The sequence below is a fragment of the Mus pahari genome, chromosome 5, assembly GCF_900095145.1.
Source record: "Mus pahari chromosome 5, PAHARI_EIJ_v1.1, whole genome shotgun sequence".
NCBI lineage: Eukaryota > Metazoa > Chordata > Mammalia > Rodentia > Muridae > Mus > Mus pahari.
Window position 1 is genome coordinate 157,264,252 of NC_034594.1, and position 21,289 is coordinate 157,285,540.

Here is a 21,289-nt window from a genome sequence, read left to right on the forward strand (position 1 = left end):
AAAAAACAAACAAACAAAAAAGAAAGATGGCAGGAAGCAGAGGTGGGTGGGTGGGTGGAGGAAAGTTGTCTGGTTACAACAGAGCCACCACTGTGCTTCCCTGCCCTAAACCTGTCAGCATGAAGCCATGCATGTCCCTGCATTGAGGGTGGCAGGGCTCCTAAGTCCCCACCCCTGCCTGAGGAACAGTTGACAGTTGATGCCTTCTGGAGGTGGGAGAGTCAATTTTCCTTAGGGCTGTGGGCCTCCTATAGATTTGGTGTCTGCTAATTTTGGTATGTGGTATTTTTATTTATTTGTAATTTTTTGATAATAAAGTTTCTAGAATTAAAAAAAAAGTAGACATGAAGTTGAAGAGGTGGAGGTGAATATGCTCAAAATGTATTATATGCATACATCAAATTCTTAAATAGTTAATAAAAGTATTATTTTAAATATTAAAAAATAAAATGGTGCACCAAGAAAGTAATTAATATAAACAATATGTAACAATATAAAATTTATATAACAATATAAAATTTTAAGAGGATGATGAGCAGCTATTATTTTGACAGAGTTGCAGAACATTGTGAAAGCCATTGGGATGAAGGTAGTAAGCTAATTGTATGCAAGAACCAAACAGGGCTGGGGTCATGGCACAAGCCTTTAGTCTCAGCCCTTGTGAGGCAGAAATGGGCGGGGCTCTGAGTTCAAAGGTCAGCCTGGTTACAAGGTACAGGCCAGCCAGCTCTCCATAGGAAACCCAGCCTTATAAACAACAAAACCCAAACACATTTTCTTTCTATCTTTGGCTTTTGCTTTGCCTCCTAGGAGAACTGAGGTTTCTAATGGTGACATTCTTTAATATTTTTTTCTGCTGGGTTAATGGTCAAGAGTATTTATAGTTTGAAGTGATGTTCTGTTAGTGTAGAGGATCTGCGTTCTCTCATCCTTTTAGGAACAGAGGAGGGAGTTCCAGAACTCACAGCCTGTCATTACATTAGCAGGGCTGAGTTGCGGTGCTGACTTTTATTTGTTTAAACTTGTCTGAGAAGAATTTCACTTGAAACTATGGCTTGTAACTCCGTGTTCCATTCAGCTGAGCTTGCAAAGTTAAATGGCTCCACATTCCTAATATCAATTGAATTGTGGTGTACAGTGGATTGAATCCATCCACTTGGGAATTTTTCCTAGCAGTAGAGTCTAAAGCCAGATTATATTTAATTACATTTATACTTAATCATGTTTGAGCCAGGCTACAATGACTTCAAAAAGAATTCATATTAAGTTTCTGCAGGACATAAAGCACCTAATTTTGAGATAGTTTTCATTTTTGACATTTTCAGTAGATATAGAAAGCCTGCTCTTGATAAACAGTGGATGTCTTTAGTGTCCATATCTTAGTGGAGACCGCTCACTGAAAAGGCATATACTGTACTTAAAAAGTTTCACATCCCTTGAAAACATTAACAAAACAACTGATATTATATAAAGAATAAGGCAAATCAAAAAACAAAAAACTAAAAAAAAAAACATATCATAGTTTCAAGTTCTGTTACTAAATCAGAGTCCTGAAATTTTTCAGAGTTTCTTATTATAGCTGTGAGAACATGGGTAACACTTCTTGTTATTCATTCTTAAATAAGAGTTCAAGTTTTCCATAGCTGCTCTTGCAGAGAATATATATTTGTTTTATATTAGCAAGAAATACTTAAATTATTAGGCATAGTGTGCTCTGTATGTAATCTTTCCTCAGCATTAGTCTTGAGCAAATAAAACCTAATCAGATGTTAATCAGTGGGATGTTAGTGGAAGTCTACTTAGGTCTTTGCCAGGCTGTCCTGACGGTACATTCGCCACAGTGCACAGTTGTGGTGTGAGCCTCATTGTCTTTGACCCCTTGATAACAGTCAGAGCCAGGCAGCTGTGCATGTGGACATCCTCAGGTGAGCACAGCAGGCGTCTGGTGCTGGGGACAACCAAGGATGGTTAGGGTTGACTCTTTAAATAGAAGTACCACCGGGACTCTCTTACTCTTGCTCCGTAACTCTTCTCCCCTTATTAGAAACTGTTATTTCATTGAAAAAGCTAGACATTTTATTATATTGGAAAAATTATTTTTGCTTTCAAAATCTATGATAGGTTGAGCATATCAATATTTAACCTATTAAGAAATTGCATATTTAAGAGATTATGGAAGTCTTTTTATGAGTCTGTTAAGTATGTCTAATATGTTTTTCCTCTACCTTTTAGAGCTTGAGTCTGTTGATGAAGGACTGCTACAGTTTTGTGCCAGTAAATTAAAATTACTACATCTTTATGAATCTGTCAGTCAGTTAAATACTCTTGATTTTCACTCAGACACCCCGTTCTCTGATAATGTGAGTAACCACAATGTTCATACTGTGCACAGTTTTCCCCATGAGGATTTTTAACTTCTAAGTGTTTTTGAGTAAACAACAGAAAATTAAAGGTTTGGGGTGGGTGTCTTGTTTTTAAGAAATTAAAGGTATATGTTCTCTAACACCTCCTTTCTGTTCCTTGCTGCTTAATTTATATTACTGAATGTTTTGTAAGAATACAAAAATATTAAATCTCATCGTCGATTCATCGTTCCTGTTTTAGATGCCTTTGATTTTTCTTGACATGTTTAAAGGTGATGTCATTCATTGTCCTATTGTTTTGGAGAGACACCGTGACCAAGGTCAACTCTTACAAAGGGAAGATTTCCCTGGGACCTGCTTCGTTTCAGAGGGTTACACTGACATCCCTTGATGATTCTTTTTCTGTTATATAACACGTATTTATTAGGGCCCAACTTTTAGAAAAGTATATAGTACTCTAAAGAGACTTGCTAAAATGGCACTGTTTAGAGTATAGTTTTTTCAAGCTTAGTTTACTTACATCGTATTTATGAAATGTTATTTAAAACTAACATTTGAAACAATACATAGTGTCATATTTCACACTAATTTTAAAAGCCGCCATTGCTCATCAGCCTGGCATCTCAGTTCCATTATGGGCGGCCAGCATTTGTGGCAGTTGAGAAAGAGAACGCCTTCTCTTGGTCACAGGATTTGGCTGTGTTGCTAAGGCTGGACGATAAGGAACTCCTGAAACTCCGGGCCTTGTTAGAGAAATACAGACAAGAAAACACCAAAGCCACTGTCCGGTTCTCTGAGGATGCAGACGGCATGCTGCCTGTGAAGACCTTCCTCGAATACCTAGAATATGAAAAGGATGCACTGAGCATCAAGAAGATCGGAGAAGAGGAGTATGTGGCTCTAGGTAGGTAAAGCCCTGCAGTCTGTTCCCTACACCCTCCCTCGACCACAGACGTCCACAGAAGCATACAGCAGTTCAGCGCCTGCTTTGTTTTGAAATTCAGTGACCAAAAATTCAGTGTACATATTTTTTGGTCAGTGATGCATTCTGGGTGTCCACACACCATGTCATACTAGTTTAATTGTATTAGTAAGCCTTCTAATAAGAAAGTGTTGCAGCTGGAGAAATGACTCATGCAGTAAAGTGTTTGCCATGCACACATGGGGACCTTAGTTTGAAATTGCAGCATCTATGCAAAAAGCCAGGCATGGTGGCATCTGCCTCTAATCCTAGCACTGGGTAGACAGAGATATGGGAATCCCTGGGGCTCTCTATGGCCAGCTAGTCTTTACCTAACTGGAGAACTTCAGATACTTCAGATTCAGTGAGTGATTTATTTTAAAAAATAAGATGGGAACATTTGAGGAGGACATCCTACGTTGACCTGTGACCTCCACTCGTACATATACACATACTTGTGTGCGCGCGCGTACACACACACACACACACACACACACACACACACACACACACACACACACACGAAAGAGAAAGAGTAAGAGAAAGAGAAAGAGAGAGCGAGTTAGTTTTAAGGCATAATGCTTTGCCTTCTATTTTCCTAAATCAAATTTAGATAATGAAGTCCTTTTCTTTCGGGTGTGGAAACCTTTAATCCCAGCATTCAGGAGGCAGAGGCAGGTGGGTCTTTGTGAGTTTGAGGCTGGTCTGGTCTGCATAAGGAGTTCCAGGACAGCCAGGGCTATAGAAAGAGTCCCTCTCAAACAATATCCATAAAAATTCTTTTCTTTCATACTGTCCTGCTCCTCCAGAATTCCAGTTTATAGTCAGTGAGGTTTGTGATTATGAACCTTTTTCCTCAGTGACATGTTTGTTTGCTTCTTTGTTTGTTTGTTTTGCCAGGCAGTTTCTTTTTCTGGAAGTGTTTGCATGGAGAAAGCTCTACTGAAGACATGTGCCACAGCCTGGAGTCCGCTGGGCTCAGCCCTCAGCAGTTGCTGGTGAGGTGTCGTTACTGAATCCCTTGCAAATGTTACATACAAGTGTTAAATCTTAAATCATTATCTTTAGTGTGTCAGGGAATTACATTTAAAAACCTGAGATGTTCAAAGGAAATTACAATTGCTATATCAAGATTGTTTTTTTTTCTTATAAATTTCTGGGCTCAGATAAATATAGACTCTAGCAGGTGAATACATTTACAGTGGGTTCTGATCATCAGTTGCTAGGTTAGAACAAAAAGAGCTCTTAAAAACCAATGTCAGCATTTCCAAACTTAAATATTCAGGGATAGAATCTTTACACACCTGTGTTCTTCAAGTCCCAATGTCTCGGAATCATCCATTTTGTTTTACAAATCTTAAAACTGTTGTAGAAAGGCTTCCATGCTCACCAACATGGTTTCATTTAAAATAGGTTTTTCATAGCATGTTAGGGATTTTAGAATAAGAATCTGGCCAGGCAGTGGTGGTGCACGCCTTTTATCCCAGCACTTGGAGGCAGAGGCAGGCGGATTTCTGAGTTCAAGGCCAGTCTGGTCTACAGAGTGAGTTCCAGGACAGCCAGAGCTATACAGAGACACCCTGTCTCAGAAAAACAAACAAACAAACAAAAAAAACAAAACAAAAAACAAACAAAAAAAGAATAGGAATCTGATAGTTCAGACTGTTTCCCCACTACTGTGTCCCTGTATCTTTGGCAAAAGCAAGACTAAGATACCCCGCCTCCCCCAGTCTGCTGTCAGAGCCTGCAGCCTCTGCTTTCCTCTAAAGCAAATGGCTCAGCGGTGTCCTTCCTGGCAATGCTCTCCTAACTGTGGCTCAGGTTGGAAGATAGTGTGCACCTAGGGGACAGAAGGGGTGGGATGCAGGGACCCAGCAGGTGTGGAGGATCTCTTAGACAGACACTGTCACTCAGGGTAGTCCCCACAGTCCATGATAGACCAAGCACAGTAGACAGCTGCATCATTGTGCACACATGCACACTCTGGGAAAGTGTGCAATCTTCCCTACATTAAATACTACTTAGGCTGAACAAGATTTGATTTTATTTCAGTCTCTGCTCCTAAGTGTTTGGCTTTCGAAGGAAAAAGATATTTTGGACAAACCACAGTCTGTCTGCTGTCTTCATACCATGCTGTCCCTGCTGAGCAGGATGAAAGGTAGGCCAGTGCATTCCGTGGGCCGGGGTCCTCAGGGTTTGCACCTCGATGCTCAGAAGCAGAATGTAATGCTTGAAATACCACACAAAGGCAAGAGGAATTTCTCAACAAAAGGAGACTATAATGTGCAGAACACTTCAGTGAGGTATGCAGCTAGGAAGTAGATCCTTTGAATACACAGGCCCTGGTTTGCAACCTTGGCCATTTAAACACAGAGCACATGCACTGGTTGGAAGCTGGTAGAAATAATAATTTGCCCATTTTGGTAGGAGAAATGGCTTAGAGATTAAGAGCACTCATTGCTCTTCTAGAATAGCCAGGTTCAGTTCCCAGCATGGTGGCTCACAACTGACTTTAACTCTAGTTCCAAGGGATCCATTGCCCATAAGATATGGTCTCTACAGGCACCAGACTCATGTGTGTACACAGACATACATGCAAACAAAACCCCACACACACATAAAGTAAGTGGTATATTTATTAGAAGTTATACATATATCCCCATCCCCAACATTCCTCTTTTATAATGATGAAAATAGTTCAAATAAGAATTTGGTATTGGTTCAGAAACAGCATGACTAATATTGTAAAGAAATGGAAGAGAAATGTTCTGAATAAAATCAGTCACAGTGTCTTATTAGAGTCTTTACTGCTGTGTTAAAGACCAAAAGCAGCAGGGAAGGAAAGGGCTCATTCCTTCCAGGTAACAGTCCGTCTGTCTGTCACTGAGGGAGTTAATGAGCCTAGAGGCAGAAGCCGAAGCAGAGACTGGAGGAATATAGCTCGTTTGCTTGTCCTCCATGATTAACCTGTGTGTACACTCCAGGTCACCAGCCGGGGGTGGGGGTGATAGCACCACCTACAGGGTGCTGGGCCCTCCCACCAGTCGGTTGGGGAAAGGCCCAGGGCTGCCTGCTGGCTCAGCTTGTGGAGGCGATTTGTTGGTGGAGGTTCCTTTCTAGCAGATGACTCAAGTCTGTCCAGTAGACAAAACCCCAGCCAGCACACACTATTCATTCTCTAGTGCGTGTAGGTGTGTGCAGGGACACCTTTGAGGGGCGTAGTTTAAGCCTAAAGGATGGCACACATGTAGTACATACCCTTACTGACATGGTGAGACGTTACTGTTTGCATGGTCCCTTGTCTCTGCAGTGGCCATCGATGAGACGTGGGATTCTCAGTCCGTGTCCCCCTGGTGGCAGCAGATGCGCATGGCCTGCATTCAGTCAGAGAACAGTGGAGCTGCCCTGTTGTCTGCACATGTTGGGCATTCTGTGGCCGCACAGATGTCCAGCAGTGCTACAGATAAGAAAGTAAGTGAGCAACCATGTTGCTTTGCTCCGTATCTGTCCCACTGGCTGATGTCTGGTTTTCCATCCTCGGGTGGGTGGCTTGCAGTGTCCTGGAGCATGGTGCGTGCAGTGTGTGAGGAGTTTGAAGTCGCTGGCGACGGGTACTGATGCTTCCCTCACAAGGGGTCAGGGTCAGACTGGACTGCCTCCTAGGTTTGTTCAGGTTCTGCGACCAGTGATTGTCTCCATACTGCTCCAGACCCTGCCCTCAGTCCCACAGACAGACCAGCGCTTTCTACTGAACTTGCTGTGTCTTCTCCTGAGGGCTCATTTGTGTTAAGAAGTTTCCTTTTTTTTTTTTTTTTTTTTTTTTTTTAATTTTTTTTTTTTTTATGTGAGTACACTTTAGCTGTACAGATGGTTGTGAGCCTTCATGTCGTTGTTGGGAATTGAACTTTCAGGACCTCTGATCGCNAGGTTTGTTCAGGTTCTGCGACCAGTGATTGTCTCCATACTGCTCCAGACCCTGCCCTCAGTCCCACAGACAGACCAGCGCTTTCTACTGAACTTAATTCACCTTGACAACAAGAGCTTTACCTACTGAACCATCTCAGTGGTTTTTTTTTTTTTTTTTTTTTTAAAGATTTATTTTATTTATGTGAGTACACTTTAGCTGTACAGATGGTTGTGAGCCTTCATGTCGTTGTTGGGAATTGAACTTTCAGGACCTCTGATCGCTCTTGTTGGTCCCGCTTGCTCCAGCCCAGAGATTTATTTATTATTATACGTAAGTACATTGTAGCTGTCTTCAGACATATCAGAAGCAGGTGTCAGCTCTCATTACGGGTGGCTGTGAGCCACCATGTGGTTGCTGGGATTTGAACTCAGGACCTCTGAAAGAGCAGTCAGTGCTCTTACTTGCTGAGCCATCTCGTCAGCCCAGAAGTTTGCTTTTCTTACATTTCATGTTAGGTCAAGTAGTTTCTCCTAGTGGGCCGTTAGGTATACACCTGGGTGGGTCTCTAGTGGTTTACTATAAACACGATCAGACTTGGAGGTTATTGGGTAAATGTGACACTATCAGACTGAGGTGTTTGCACTGACAGCATTAGCTAGTACTTTGTGTCAGTGCTGAGGAGAGCAGCCTTTGTGAGAGGCCAGAGACTCGAAGGTGTACACTGGTTGAGCCTGACTTATGGCCACCGGACAGACCTCTCCTAACTGTGCTGAGTCTGCAGTCTCATCCACTCAAGTGTTAAATTTATAGAATTGCTTCTCTGTTGCTTTAAGTTGATACTGATCCGGAGTCTGCCTGTGGCTGGGGATGTGGCTCAGAAGAGCACTTGCCCGGCACAGGTAGGGCCGTGGGTTCCATCTCCAGCACAGCAGTGAAACCAAACACATTGCCCAGGTGTGAGCAGGATCTCTTCTCTCAGTTTTCCCAGATGGTTTTGGATGCGGATGCAGAAGCCCTCACAGACTCCTGGGAAGCTCTTTCTCTGGACACAGAGTACTGGAAGCTCCTGCTGAGACAGCTGGAGGACTGCCTCATCCTCCAGACGCTGCTGCATAGCAAAGCGAGCCCTCCAGCCACCAGAGCATCATCTCCACAGACTGAGCCACTGCCAAGGCTTTCTGTTAGAAAACTGTTAGAAGGGGGGAAAGGTGAGCTGAAGCTCATGTGAGTGTGTGCACATGTGCATACATGGCATTCTGAATGTGCGCTTAGTCATTTCCTTCAGTGTAGCCGTGGCTTGCTTTGACCTCACAGCCCTCCTGCCTTAGCCAAATGCTAGGAACATGGGTGTGCCTTTTAATTACTACAAGAGCAGTCCTAGGTTTTCAGTAAGTGAAATGCTTATGGAGACTCCCATCCTTGGACTTGAGTCCGTCTATCCTCCTCCTCACCCACTCCTGGACACTTGAGTGTTGCTCACGTTTCAAAATCTATCTAAATATCTACCCAGGAAACCATTCCTGACCAGTGTTCTCTCCTTCCTTCTCATCTCCAGAGAGCTAACAACCTCATCCCTTCCTCTCTTTCTTCCCTGTTTTGTAGTTTTAAATTTTCCTTAAGCATGTTTTATGTTTGATTGCCACAGTAGTCATACACATTATGAGACATAGAGTAACATTTTACTTTGTGCATCATTAGCTCAGGACTATTACATAGATGTTTGTTATTGTTCTGTGTCAGGAGCACTCAGAGTCCTCTGCACTGTCCATTTTGAATGTACAATTAGTTGTGTAGATTCTCTTCTGTGCTGTGGACCAGATGCACCCGAGTGTCCGGCACTGTCGTCTCTCCACCCTCTTGCTGGCCGCTCTCTCCCCAGCCTCTGCTCCTGGCTCCTCCACAGCCACTCCTGTGAGAACAACTGTGTGCTTCTCACAGGTAAACAAGAGCACGAGCCATTGTCCTCTTCCCTGACACATGACTTTTCTCCTGGCCCACTGCATTATGGTCCAGAGGCGTAAGAGCCTTCGTTTTCAGTTTTCACTGAGTGTTCATTATTCTTACCAGAGGCTCTAGGAAGCACTTGATACCAGAACGTTATTTCTAGATTTATATATTCAAGTGCTTATAGCTTTTTATGATTTATTACTGTGTGTGTGTGCGTGCGCACACTTATGCGTGCAAGTACATTGACTTTGTGTGCACACACGGAGGGCAGGAGAGCGTGTCACATGTCCTTAGTCAATTTCCTTCTGTTCCTTTGCAGCAAGGTCTCTTTCCAAGCCTATGATTCAAACTTTCTAGCCCTAGGTTGGAAGCCAGCAAGACCCAGGGATCCTGTGTCTGTCCCTCAGAGATGGGCTTGCAGGGGTGCCTGGCTCAGTACAAGGGAACGAGCTCTGTGCTCCAAGTCTCATGGTTGGCTACTACTGACTCAAACACGGAGCCGTCTCTACAGGCCTGTGTTTATAGATTTTTATTTAGCTTGCTTTCTCTTTCATTTAAAGACTTATTTATTTAATGTATGTGAGTACACTGTAGCTGTACAGATGGTTGTGAGCCATCATGTGGTTGCTGGGAATTGAATTTAGGACCACTCACTCCGGTTGTCCCTGCTTGCTCTGGCCCAAAGGTTTATTTATTAGTACATGTAAGTACACTATAGCTGTCTTCAGACACACCAGAAGAGGGCATCAGATCTCTTTACAGATGGTTGTAACCCACCCTGTGGTTGCTGGGATTTGAACTCAAGACCTTTGGAAGAGAAGTCAGTTCTTTAAACCGCTGAGCCATCCATCTCTCCAGCCTATTTTCTCATTTTTTATAAGATTGGTGCCGGGCGTGGTGGCGCATGCCTTTAATCCCAGCACTTGGGAGGCAGAGGCAGGTGGATTTCTGAGTTCAAGGCCAGCCTGGTCTACAGAGTGAGTTCCAGGACAGCCAGAGCTACACAGAGAAACCCTGTCTCAAAAAAAAAAAAAAAAAAAAAAAAAAAAAAAGATTGGTAACAATTTTTCATATCGTAAATTTACTGTATCCCATGTTATCACCTAAAGAAGGTTGGGATACATTATTTTGCTATTAACGCAAAAAGTACAGTCAAGGGCATAACTGTAGAGCAGCAGATACACGGTCACATAGAAGGCAGACGTGAAGGCTGACCTCCCAGCCCTGCTCATGATGTTTGCACAGATAGATGAGTTTACTATGAAGCATTATTTTTATGGGAAACTTTGAATCGAAATAAGAGGTAAGCCAGGCATGGTGGCACATGTTAGTCTCAACTGTTCTGGAAACATATGGGGGACGAACGTTTGAGCTAATAAATTTCAGACGAGCCGTAGTGGGCAACATAGTGATCCTTAATTCCTGCCCCTATTTCTCCACCTCAAAAGGCAGGAGGATTGGGGGGAAAGCTAGTGTTTATTGTTTTTAAATGTATTGTTTGTTTTTGGTGAAAAGCAGAATTTTTCAGATACCTTGAATATTTCCAGCTCACACAAATGTTTGTGTCCTCTTGAGTAAAACATGTAAATTATGACTAAGTTTTACTCATTAGTATTTTATAACACAGTGAAGTCAGTTGTGTATTAGATGTAATGTGGGGTGGGCGGGGTCACCGGGGCCCTGGCTCCGTGGGTAAGAGTGCGTACTGCCAAGCATGGGGTCCTGAGCTCAGATCTTTGAGCCGCATAAAATCTAAATGTGGCTATGCACACTCTACCCACAGCCGTGGGAGATAGTGACAGACTGGGGTGCTGCCATCTCTTCACTCCAGGTTCAGTGAGACCCTGTCTCAAGTGAGTCAGGCGGAGTTACAGAGCAGGGCACCCAGCATCCTCCTCTGATGTATACATGTGCAGTACACATATACAAATACATACATTATTTTAAATTCGAGTAAAGGAACATGAGGCGGGCATTAGTTCCAGTGATAGAATGATTGTCTGGCTTGCACAGTCGTAGGCTGGATCGCCAGCACCCCGTGAGCTGGGTGTAGCACACATGTCCCCTTCACTCCAGAGGCGGAAACAGCAGCAGCAGCAGACAAGTTCATGGTCACTCATCCTCAGTTTGATGATTTGTTTCAGGCCAGCCTGACACAAGACCCTTTCTCAGACAAACCACAAAAGAAACCTTTAAAATAGTAGTAATTCCTCAATGTGTGTCCGGTATAGTATATTTTGAACGTATGGACCTGGCAAGTGTGTAGTCTATAGGATTGATACATGCCCATTTATGTTTGAGATTTTCTCAATGCAGAAGTGTGCCTCCAGATACCAGCTGTATTGCTTGCCCTCCCAGGTTGAATGATAGGTATTCATGTTCTTTAAGTCCATGGCTTTTTGGCATCACCAGGCTCAGGTTCCAAAGTGAATGCGCTGTGTATATGTGTACCTAGGGGAATATCTGTACCCATGCTCTGTATTTGGCTTCATTTAGCATGTTGCTGCTCATATTTTACCAAATTTCATTTTCTTTCTTGTCTCAAACCTGTAGGTGGTATTGCAGACAGTGTAGCCAAGTGGATATTTAAACAGGACCTCAGCCCTGAATTGTTGAAATGTGCCAACAAAGAGAGAGATGTAGAAAATCCAGATGAACCCAGAGAAGGTATTGCCCGAAGTCTCCCTGAGGTGTCAGAGGTGGAGATAGACCTAGGAGCCATACCAGGTGACACCCAAATAATGAGCACTGTGGAATCCAGGGTGGAGTGACACAGGTGAGTTCTCATTACCAAAAGGATGCTATTACCCTCTTGTGTCTTCCAGAATTGCTCCACCTAGCCTATGAGCAGTTCCCTTGTAGCCTTGAGCTTGACGTGCTGCATGCCCACTGCTGCTGGGAGTATGTGGTTCAGTGGAACAAAGACCCGGAGGTAAACGTCTCCACCTGCTGATTCTGTCTGCACGAGTGTGCATGGGCCAGGCTTGTCCTGGAGTGCATTGCCCCTGCCCCCGCCCCGTGTGTGTGTGTGTGTGTGTGTGTGTGTGTGTGTGTGTGTGTACATGCGCACACACGCACTCTACTCAGTATTGAACCTATGGATGGCTTTATGTTTGCTAGGTAAGGACTCCCAACATTGTACGATATCCCCAGCCCTTTCACATTTACTTCCTGGAGACAGGATCTAGTTAAGTTGCCCTTACTGACCTTGAACCGAGGCCTTCCTGAGTTGTAAGCGGTGTGAAGCACAGTGGTCAGCTGTGTAATTAAGTGTGGCTTTCGAGAAATTAATTAATTATCTAATTATTAATCGTTAGATAATGAGATGGTTGAAGTTATCTTATCAGAACATATTCCTTACCTGACTCACAGTTTCTTTTGTTTACCTCCCCCTCTCCCTCTTCTTATTTGAGTCAGGGTTTAGCTTTATAGCTTAGCCTGGAACTCCATATGTAACTCACCAGGTCTGGAGTCCATGATCCTTCTGCTTCTGTCAGTCTCTTCTGTTTGCTTGTTTGCTTGTGTTTGAGACAGGGTCTCACTATGCAGCACTCACTGTCATGGAACTCACTATGTAGTCAGGCTGACCTTAAACTCACAGAGATCCACTTACCTCTGCCTCCTGAGTGAGGAATTAAAGGTGTGCACCACTGCCACCTAGCAGCAGCAGCCACTGCTCCTCCTCCTCCTCTAACTCCTCCTCTCCTCTTCTCCTCTTCCTCCTCCATATATGTGAGTGCTTTTGCCTTCATGTGTGTATGTGTTGTATACATGCCCGGTGCCCTTGCAGAATAAAAGAGGGTGTTGGATCCCCTAGAACTTGGGTTATGGATGACTGTAAGCCACCATGTGGTCTTCTGCAAGAGCAACAAGTGTTCTTAACCACCGAACCATCTTTCCAGTCCCTTTGCCAAATTCTTAAATAGACTTATGCAGAAATGTAGTAAGAAGTCTCCAGTGGGGGCTAGAGAGATGGCTCCGGGGTTAGGGTTCCTGGGTGCTCTTCAGAGGACTTGAATCCAGCACAGGAGCCTGTGCCCACAAGCCTGTGACTCTAGCTCCAGGGCATCTGATGTGCTCCTCTGCCCTCCACAGGCGTCCTCTCACACAGCGTGCACTTGCCACAGACACGGGAATAGAATCAGGGTTAAAGAAGAAGGTTTCCATTGTTGTGCAATAACCTTCATCTTCTCTCTCTCTATCTTCTCTCTAAGGAAGCTCGCTTTTTGGTTCGATCCATAGAACACTTGAAGCACATTCTTAATCCACATGTTCAAAATGGTGAGTAGCAGGTGCAGAGTCCTCAGGAGCCCCAGCTGTAATAGGATGGGAGTTGTCAGCTCCCACCCTCGCCCAACATCTCACTGTGCATTACTGTGTGTAATTGACTCCTCCTGGGACTGTGGAGCGAGGGCTACTGACGCCAGCTGCTCTGCTGGGCGAGTAAAAGCACGGCCGGCCGTTGTTATTTGCTTAGTTGAGGTTGTTTTCTTTAAGTATTTTTAATGTTTTAAAGTGCTTCGGGGGCAGGGGCAGGTGATGTTTTGTTTTGTTTTGCTTTTATCCTCCTGCAGTCTCATGTAGCCCAGGCCACTCTTGAACTCCTGGTTTCCTTGTCTTGCCCTCCCAAAGGCTCGCATTACCAGCATGTGCCACCACATCCAGCTACCTTGGCATTTATTTTTTTTAAGATTTATTTATTTTATGTATATGAGTACACTGTAGCTGTCTTCAGACACACCAGAAGAGGGCATCGGATCCCGTTACAGATGGTTGTGAGCTACCATGTGGGTGCTGGGAATTGAACTCAGGACCTCTGGAAGAGCAGTCAGTGCTCTTAACCACTGAGCCATCTCTCCAGCCCCATGTGTGTCTTTTGTGACTTACTGAGGTGTGCTGCGGGCCCAGTAGTTACGGTGTCAACAGACACTTTGCAGGATCTTTTCCCAAATCAGCGTCCCAGTCAGTGTGTGCTGCATCTCTCTCATGTCCTCCAGGAATGCTAGTGAGTAGCAGAGCTTTGTGAGCATGTGCAAACCCTCTGCTCCACCCTTAGCACAGCAACCAACCACACAAGCCTCTTAAGCCTTCCTGGAGGCTGGGCCATGTAATGAGGGTTGCTTCTTCCTTGTCACCTGTGGTATGGATCTGATCTTACTGTTTATAGGCACACTATTCTGTTCCCTTACCCTTTTATTTAAAACAAAAATTCGGCATAAGCTGCAAGAAATGATATCTAGAGTCCACAAAGTTCCCCAAGCTTGGGGCAGGGTTCTGTGTCAGATGGCTTTCCCTCGGCAGCTCTGCTCACGGCTCATTTCATTGCTGTGTAGGTATCGCGCTGATGATGTGGAATACATTCTTGGTGAAAAGGTTTTCAGCTGCTACCTACCTAATGGATAAGGTGAGGTGGTTTTAATTTTCACATGCTGATTTCTTAAGTTAGTTCCCTTCATTTCTTGTTATTAGAAAGATTGATTACACTGGGGTGTGTTGGTACACTGTGTTTCTGGCTGTCAGTTATACTGTGTTTTGCCACTGTTCAGTTAAATGTACTTCCCAGGAGTAACATTTTAAAATTGCATATGTATATCATTATAATATATAATTATATGTGTCTATGTGTGTGTGTGTATATATATATATATATGTATGTATGTATATGCATATATATGAGAGTATAATATAATTACATCACTAATCCCCTTCCCTTTCTTCCCTCTAGCTTCTCCTATGTATACCCTCACCTTGCTGTCTTTAAAATTCATGACCATTTTTTTTTGATTGTTATTACATATAATGACATATACTCCTAAACTTATAAATACAATCTGCACAGTCAATACGATGTTATTATTGTAGGTGTATGTTCAGGGCTGACCAATTGGTCTTGGATAATCAGTCAGTGTGCTCTTTCCTAGGGAAGTCTATTTCTCCCCCTCAGCATGTGAGGCCCTGTGAGCTTTCCCTCTTCCACATCAACATGTCTGTTGTACCATTCTTGTTCAGCTCATGTTTACACAATAAAAGTGTTGGTGACACTTCCTGGGTGTAGGAGAAACAATCTCACATCAGACTCCCTGTTTCCCTGGCTCTTGGAATCTCACTGGCCTCTCTCCTGCAGTGATCTCTGAGCCTTGGGTGACTGAGTTGTGCTGTAGATGCATCTGCATTTTGATTCATTGTGGTTCTCTGTAAGAGAAGGTTCCTGGATGAAGAGTGAGAACTAGCTTATCTTTGAGTTACAAGAACAAACATTTAGAATGTACCTGGGGAATATGCTAGGTTAGCAGTGTACCAGTTGTATGTTCTCCAGGTAGCTGGCTAAGTTCCTAGTGTCAGAATGATTTCCCTCTTGTGAGTGCTCCTTAAGTCCAATTAGAGAGAGAGCTGTTGGTTACTGCCTAGTATGTGTGCCACTAATGCACCCCAGTGTCATCATGCCATTCTGCTTACTACTATGGTTCATTAGCATTGTAGGTGGGTAGACTGTGGGTTGTGTGCTTCCTCTGAAAGCTTACATGGCACCTTCTGGTGCCTTGAAACCTGTCCACAGAGAGCAGGCCTTCCAGGTCAGTTCTAACAGGGCTCTATATCTCAAGTGTATATGATGTCTGCAACAATGGGAATCTATCTCTGGGGACTGGACAGAACCTTTTTTATTTTTAGTTTTTGAACTCTTAGCAAATCTCCTGTCTCTCCTTCCCAAGTGATTCAGTAACAGGTGCACACCACCGTGCCTGACTACAAAATCTTAACGCTCTTATCCTATACCCTGTGACCACCATGGCTATCTCCTTGACCCACAGCCCAACAGGCCTAGGAGTCATTTATTCTGTTGTATTCTGTAAGTCATTCTATACAAAGTTTGTTTTTTTCCCTTTATATATGAGGTGGCCTATCAGGAGATAAAAAAAGAGAGTGAACACTGCATTAAGAAAATGGTCACTTTCTGTTTCCCTCTCTAGACTGATAGTTTTCTGGATTTACAGACATAAAATTGGGCTGGAGAGATGGCTCAGTGGTTAAGAGCACTTAACTACTCTTCCAGAGGTCCTGAGTTCAATTCCCAGCAGCCACATGGTAGCTCACAACCATCTGTAATGAGATCTGGTGTCCTCTTCTGGCGTGTCTGAAGAGAACAATGTACTCACATACATAAAATAAATAAACAAAATTTTTTTTCTTAAAAAAAAAACTTAAAAATCCCTTCACGTGACAGGGACATGGCTCTAGGGAAAAGAAGTTGGGCATGAAAGAAAATACTTTTGTAGGCAATGGTTTTGGGCTTTTTAGTTTGTAACCTACTTAGCACAGTTTTCTTAGCATGTGTGGTAAAGGTTCAGTGAGTAAAATCTGCTACTCAATATTGAAGACACTGAGCAGTTTTTAGTAGAGAAATTGCATGCTCGGAATTCTGACAACATTGTGGAATGTCAGAGAGTTGGCCTGGAGTGAGCCTGCTGTCCTGAGTCTGTTACAGGAATTAATCTCATTAGGTAATGTTTTCAGTCTCAGCTCTACTGTCCTCTGTGAACTATCGGGTAATTTTCCTGAAGGTAGAGCTTCCACCTCCCATTGTGCCTGTAAACATAAATTGTCATGCTTGAGTAAGTGCTTACTGAATCAAGGCGGCCTTTGTTGGCCTAGAGTGAAATTCTTATCTGTTCTGGTGTTTTCTTTTATAACCATGTAAACTACGATGTTTTTCCCAACAAACAGAATTCTGAGGTGTTCTTTACTAGGAACTTTTAGACAACACAGCTACTTGCATATACAAACTGAGAGCTGGGGTTACCAACTTTTGTTGCCTGTCTACCTCTTTTCTGTCCTTCTGTCTGCCTGTCTTGTTATCTTTCAGCCTTCCTGCTCCTTTCTTTCTATCTGACAGGGCCTCACTGGCTGGCCTTGAACTTTAAAATTCAAGGTCTCCTTTCCTCTCGTGGGCTGGGAGTTCAGCAGTGTGCTGCTCAACCAGGCCTGCAGGGACTTTTTATTACTTCAAAATACACAATTTACTGGGGAAAAGGGATTTTTTATTAGATGTATGTATTTATTTATTTCACTTTATGTTCATGAATATTTTGCCTATGTGCCTCTATGTGTACCATGTATAAGCCTGTTGAAGCCCTAGATGGTTGTGAGCTATGGTGTGGGTACGGGGAATTGAACCTAGGTCTCTGCAAGAGCAACAGTGCTCTTAACTGCTGGGGTGTCTCTCCAGCCCAAGAATTATTTATAAAAAGTTATTATTCATGAGCTCAGTGTGACTTTTTTGTGATATAATATTTGAGTGCTTCCACAAAAAATTGCTCTTATTGTTCGTAGCCAGCCAATAGTTAATTTCTGGCATGTATATTTATAGCTGCAATTCTGGTTGCTTTTTATTTCCTGTACCATTCTCATGCCTTTTAGTTTAAATTGCTAAATATTACATTTCCTGTCTGTTTCAGGTTGGGAAATCTCCAAAGGATAGGTTGTGCCGAAGGGTAAGTGAGTCTCATTGTCAAACCTACACACTGTCTACATAGTGTCTTACTGTAGGAGTGAACTTTGGTTTTGACTGTTAAGGTGATCTATCTGGGGATAACAAGGGACAGAAAGAGAGTGCAACTTTAAGGAAATAGTTTTGGTTTCCCTGACTAGACAGCAGCTAGCATGTGGCATCCCCAGCTCAGTCAGCCTTGGACTCTGGATGAAGCAGCTTGCTGCTGTTTCTGCCTTGGTCTGCTCAGCTTCAGCACCTCACAGGAGAGATGCCTGACCTCCCTGCAGGCAGACACTCCATCCAATCTCAGCTCACCTCAACTGAGACTGACCCTCAGTGACTGAGACACTGAGGCTGCTGGTCAGTAGTGTCGCTGTTCAAAACTGGGATCTGTTCTTCTGAAATATCTCAAGTGTTGAGAGACATAAATATAACTGTTGAAGACCTTATTCCCCCAGCCAATCACCACAACCGAAGATTTATGCTGTGTCCTTCAGACTGGAGGTTGTGTGACTGGAGCTAAGTGGTCATGCGTGTGCGCACGCGCGCGCACACACACGCACACGCCTGTTCTCTCTCTCTCTCTCTCTCCCTCTCTCCCTCTCTCCCTCTCTCCCTCTCTCCCTGTATTATGTACTTTGAGGATGTGAGAATTGCTTGCTTGTTGGCTATAAAAAGACTATACAGAGATGCAGTGACCCCCTTCCCACTGGCCTGTTGAGGGGTCATTGGGTACTATTTCTTGCCAAAAAAATTGAATCTGGTATTTGGTTGTCAAGTGGGGGATTATAGTTTTATTCAGAGAATCCAGTTCAGTGCCTTCAAGATACCATAAAATAGCAGCCCATTCTGGTATCTTAGACCTTTCCTGATTGAGTTTCATATGTACATCTTACCATATTTCATGGTTAGCTGGCTGGCAAACGCTCTGGCAAGTTGAAAAATCTGTCTTTACAGTGTACAGATACGAGACATTACTGTCTCCCCTCTTGCCCTTGGTGTTAGAGATGGAATCCAGAGTCTTACATATGCTAAGCATACCCCAGCCACTGAGCCACACCCTCACCCCAGAACATTGCCTTTTAAGATTGATAGTAATAAAACTGATACCACACTAAATGCTGATATCAAATTGATACTACCAAACCCACTAGCAGGAATTTGAACATAGAGTGACTTTAGATTGTATTCAGTGTAGAAAGTCAGGCAATGGGCATGCACATTTCTGCAGCACAGCAGTTCTGATGCAGGGACATCGTGTTCCTTTCTGAAAACAGGATGTCGGGATGAGTGACACGGCGCTGACATCCTTCCTCGGCTCCTGCCTGGAACTTCTTCAGACGTCATTGGAGGTAAAGAGGTGAACACGAGCCATGTGGTGATGCATTGCCTGTAATCCCCTCCTGGGCAGCTGGGACAGAAGGACTGAAGGCCAGCTAGGGCTGTGCAGTGAGACCACCTCCCCCACACACACACACACCCCACACACGCAAAACTCTTCCCCACACTTACTCAGTCTGACTGTCTCTTTAGATATTAGATATCCTGAAAACCATTAATTTTAAGAGATGACATTTGGTAGATTGTGTATCATATTCATCTGTAGGTTTTGGCTTTAGTCTAAAAAGTGATTGTTGTGGGAAATATTTAAAAAGTGCAGCGCTATGCCCAGCTACCCTCTGCTGGAGGTTCCACCGCCTCTAGGCTGGCCTCTGTGCTGTGGTCTTCCCAGCTCCAGTTCGCCTTCCTCAGAGCTGCCTGTTCTTTCTCAGCCATCCACCCCCTGTGGTCAGTGGTCCCAAATTCCAGTAGCCAAGTAAATCAAAACTCTAGAAGCTTATAATTAATCAGATTTGTATATCAATAAATTCTCAGTTCACAAGATGCCCACACAATAATTTCAGAGCCAATTGATAATGATATAAGCTACTCACCTAGATTAGACAAGCTATCCCAGTTATTCTATCCCTATAGGATATATAGCTACCTGTGGCTATGTAAGTCCATTCGGAATCTGAATCATCCTGTTTGTCCTCCTCCTTCCTCCTCCTCCTCCTATCTCTGTCTCTGAAACGCCTAGCTCCCCTGTCCAATCACAGGCTTCTTGTTGCACTAACACTTAAATTAACTGGGGGAAAACTCTGATACAGGTGGTACTCATTTCTCTGTCTCTCTCCACATTACACTTTGTGGTTCCTGTTGTCAGTGCTACAGGTGATACTCATTGCTCCGTCTCCCTCTGCATTACACTTTGTGGTTCCTGTTTTCAGTGGGGATGCAGACTTCAGGTGTGCACTTTGGGATGCTGCAGCCCCTAGTCTCCGACTCCTGACACAGACCTCCATTCTCACCCCCTGCAGGCTGACATTAGCAGGGATGAAGTCCAGGTGCCCGTCCTGGACACTGAGGATGCCTGGCTGTCTGTAGAAGGCCCCATCTCTATAGTGGAGCTGGCGCTGGAGCAGAAGCCTATCCACTACCCACTGGTGGAGCACCATTCCATCCTGTGCTCCATCCTGTACGCATCCATGCGCTTTTCTCTGAAGAGTGTGAAACCACTCGCCCTTTTTGACAGCAAGGTAAGCTCCCCAGAGGGTTCTGGAGCTGGTTTGGAGTTGCTGGCTAACAGGCACATGGGTTTCTTACTGAATTGTATGTGTTTGGTTTTTAGTGATTTGTAGGGTGATCTCGGAGAGGTTCCAGGTCCCTTACCTCCTTCCCTAGCTCCATTCTTTTACTTTGCTCACAGTGGGCTTCGGGGCTGTGCCCTCTGCTGTCAGTCCTTCCCATTCTTCATGTTCCCCCTAGACAGACAGACAGACCCGCTTGCTTCGTCTTGCGTGTGTGTAGGCAGGACTTATTTGTAGAGTTTGATGAGTTGAATGTCCTAAGGAGCTTGTATCTGAAACATACCTGCAGACACTCACCCCGCCCTGACTGACTTGTCTTTCCACGAGTTCTGTGGCTTGAGTAATTGACATTAATGCCTGTTTCTGCACTCGGACACACTCAAAACCTGGAGGTGAACTCTACCCCAGCCCCATCTCTTCACTTGTTCTGAGCTGTCGCTGGCATGGTGCTGTGTGCCTGTGACACCAGCACCTAGGAGGCAGAAGCCAGAGGTGTGTGTTCAAAGCCAGCATGGGCCACTTAGCTGATTCCAGGCCAACCTGAGCTGAGATCCTGTCTCAAGAGCCCAAACTATTCCACCTGAACATTGCTGTCCATCACTGCCTTCCCTGATTGCCTCCTCGTCCAGCAGACCCTTCCTGCCATCCTGTCTCCATTGCTCTCACTGCCCAACACTGAAGAAGCCATCTTCCCAATCAGATTGGTGTCCTGCCTCACATTTTGTAGCTCCTTGCCAAATCAGCTTCAAACTTGGTGGTCCACAGAAAAGCTCTGCATCATTTGGGAGATTAATAAGTCCTTCCTGCTCAGGCGCCCTGAGATACAGGGTTAACCGGAAGTAAGAACTTGAGCTTTATTACTCACTCGCTTCTATGGAGTTGGAGGATGCAGCTTCAGTGCATAAGAAAGAGAGCGTGTTACTTCTCAGGCTCAGCTTTTGGCTAAGGCCAAGTGTGATATCACTTTTCTCAAGACAGGCTTCAACTCGGGTC

At 44.1% G+C, this 21,289-nt stretch overlaps 1 protein-coding gene across 3 annotated transcripts in view; it reads left to right on the forward strand.

The window, feature by feature from the left end:
• Window positions 1–21,289, forward strand: part of Rab3gap2 (RAB3 GTPase activating non-catalytic protein subunit 2) — a 75,634-nt gene that overhangs the window by 47,506 nt on the left and 6,839 nt on the right. For 2 of the 3 annotated variants that reach the window (XR_003843911.1, XM_021199409.2), the window contains exons 19-31: window positions 2,233–2,360; window positions 3,054–3,267; window positions 4,225–4,322; window positions 5,377–5,482; window positions 6,635–6,795; window positions 8,211–8,439; window positions 11,732–11,905; window positions 12,004–12,110; window positions 13,393–13,459; window positions 14,512–14,582; window positions 17,632–17,667; window positions 18,944–19,018; window positions 20,027–20,245. Coding sequence is in view for 2 of the 3 variants with exons in the window: in XM_021199409.2 (XP_021055068.1) it covers window positions 2,233–2,360; window positions 3,054–3,267; window positions 4,225–4,322; window positions 5,377–5,482; window positions 6,635–6,795; window positions 8,211–8,439; window positions 11,732–11,905; window positions 12,004–12,110; window positions 13,393–13,459; window positions 14,512–14,582; window positions 17,632–17,667; window positions 18,944–19,018; window positions 20,027–20,245 (1,685 nt within the window). In the remaining variant the exon portion in view is untranslated. The remainder of the gene's footprint in view (window positions 1–2,232; window positions 2,361–3,053; window positions 3,268–4,224; window positions 4,323–5,376; window positions 5,483–6,634; window positions 6,796–8,210; window positions 8,440–11,731; window positions 11,906–12,003; window positions 12,111–13,392; window positions 13,460–14,511; window positions 14,583–17,631; window positions 17,668–18,943; window positions 19,019–20,026; window positions 20,246–21,289) is intronic. The other variant, XM_021199410.2, reaches the window with a different exon arrangement.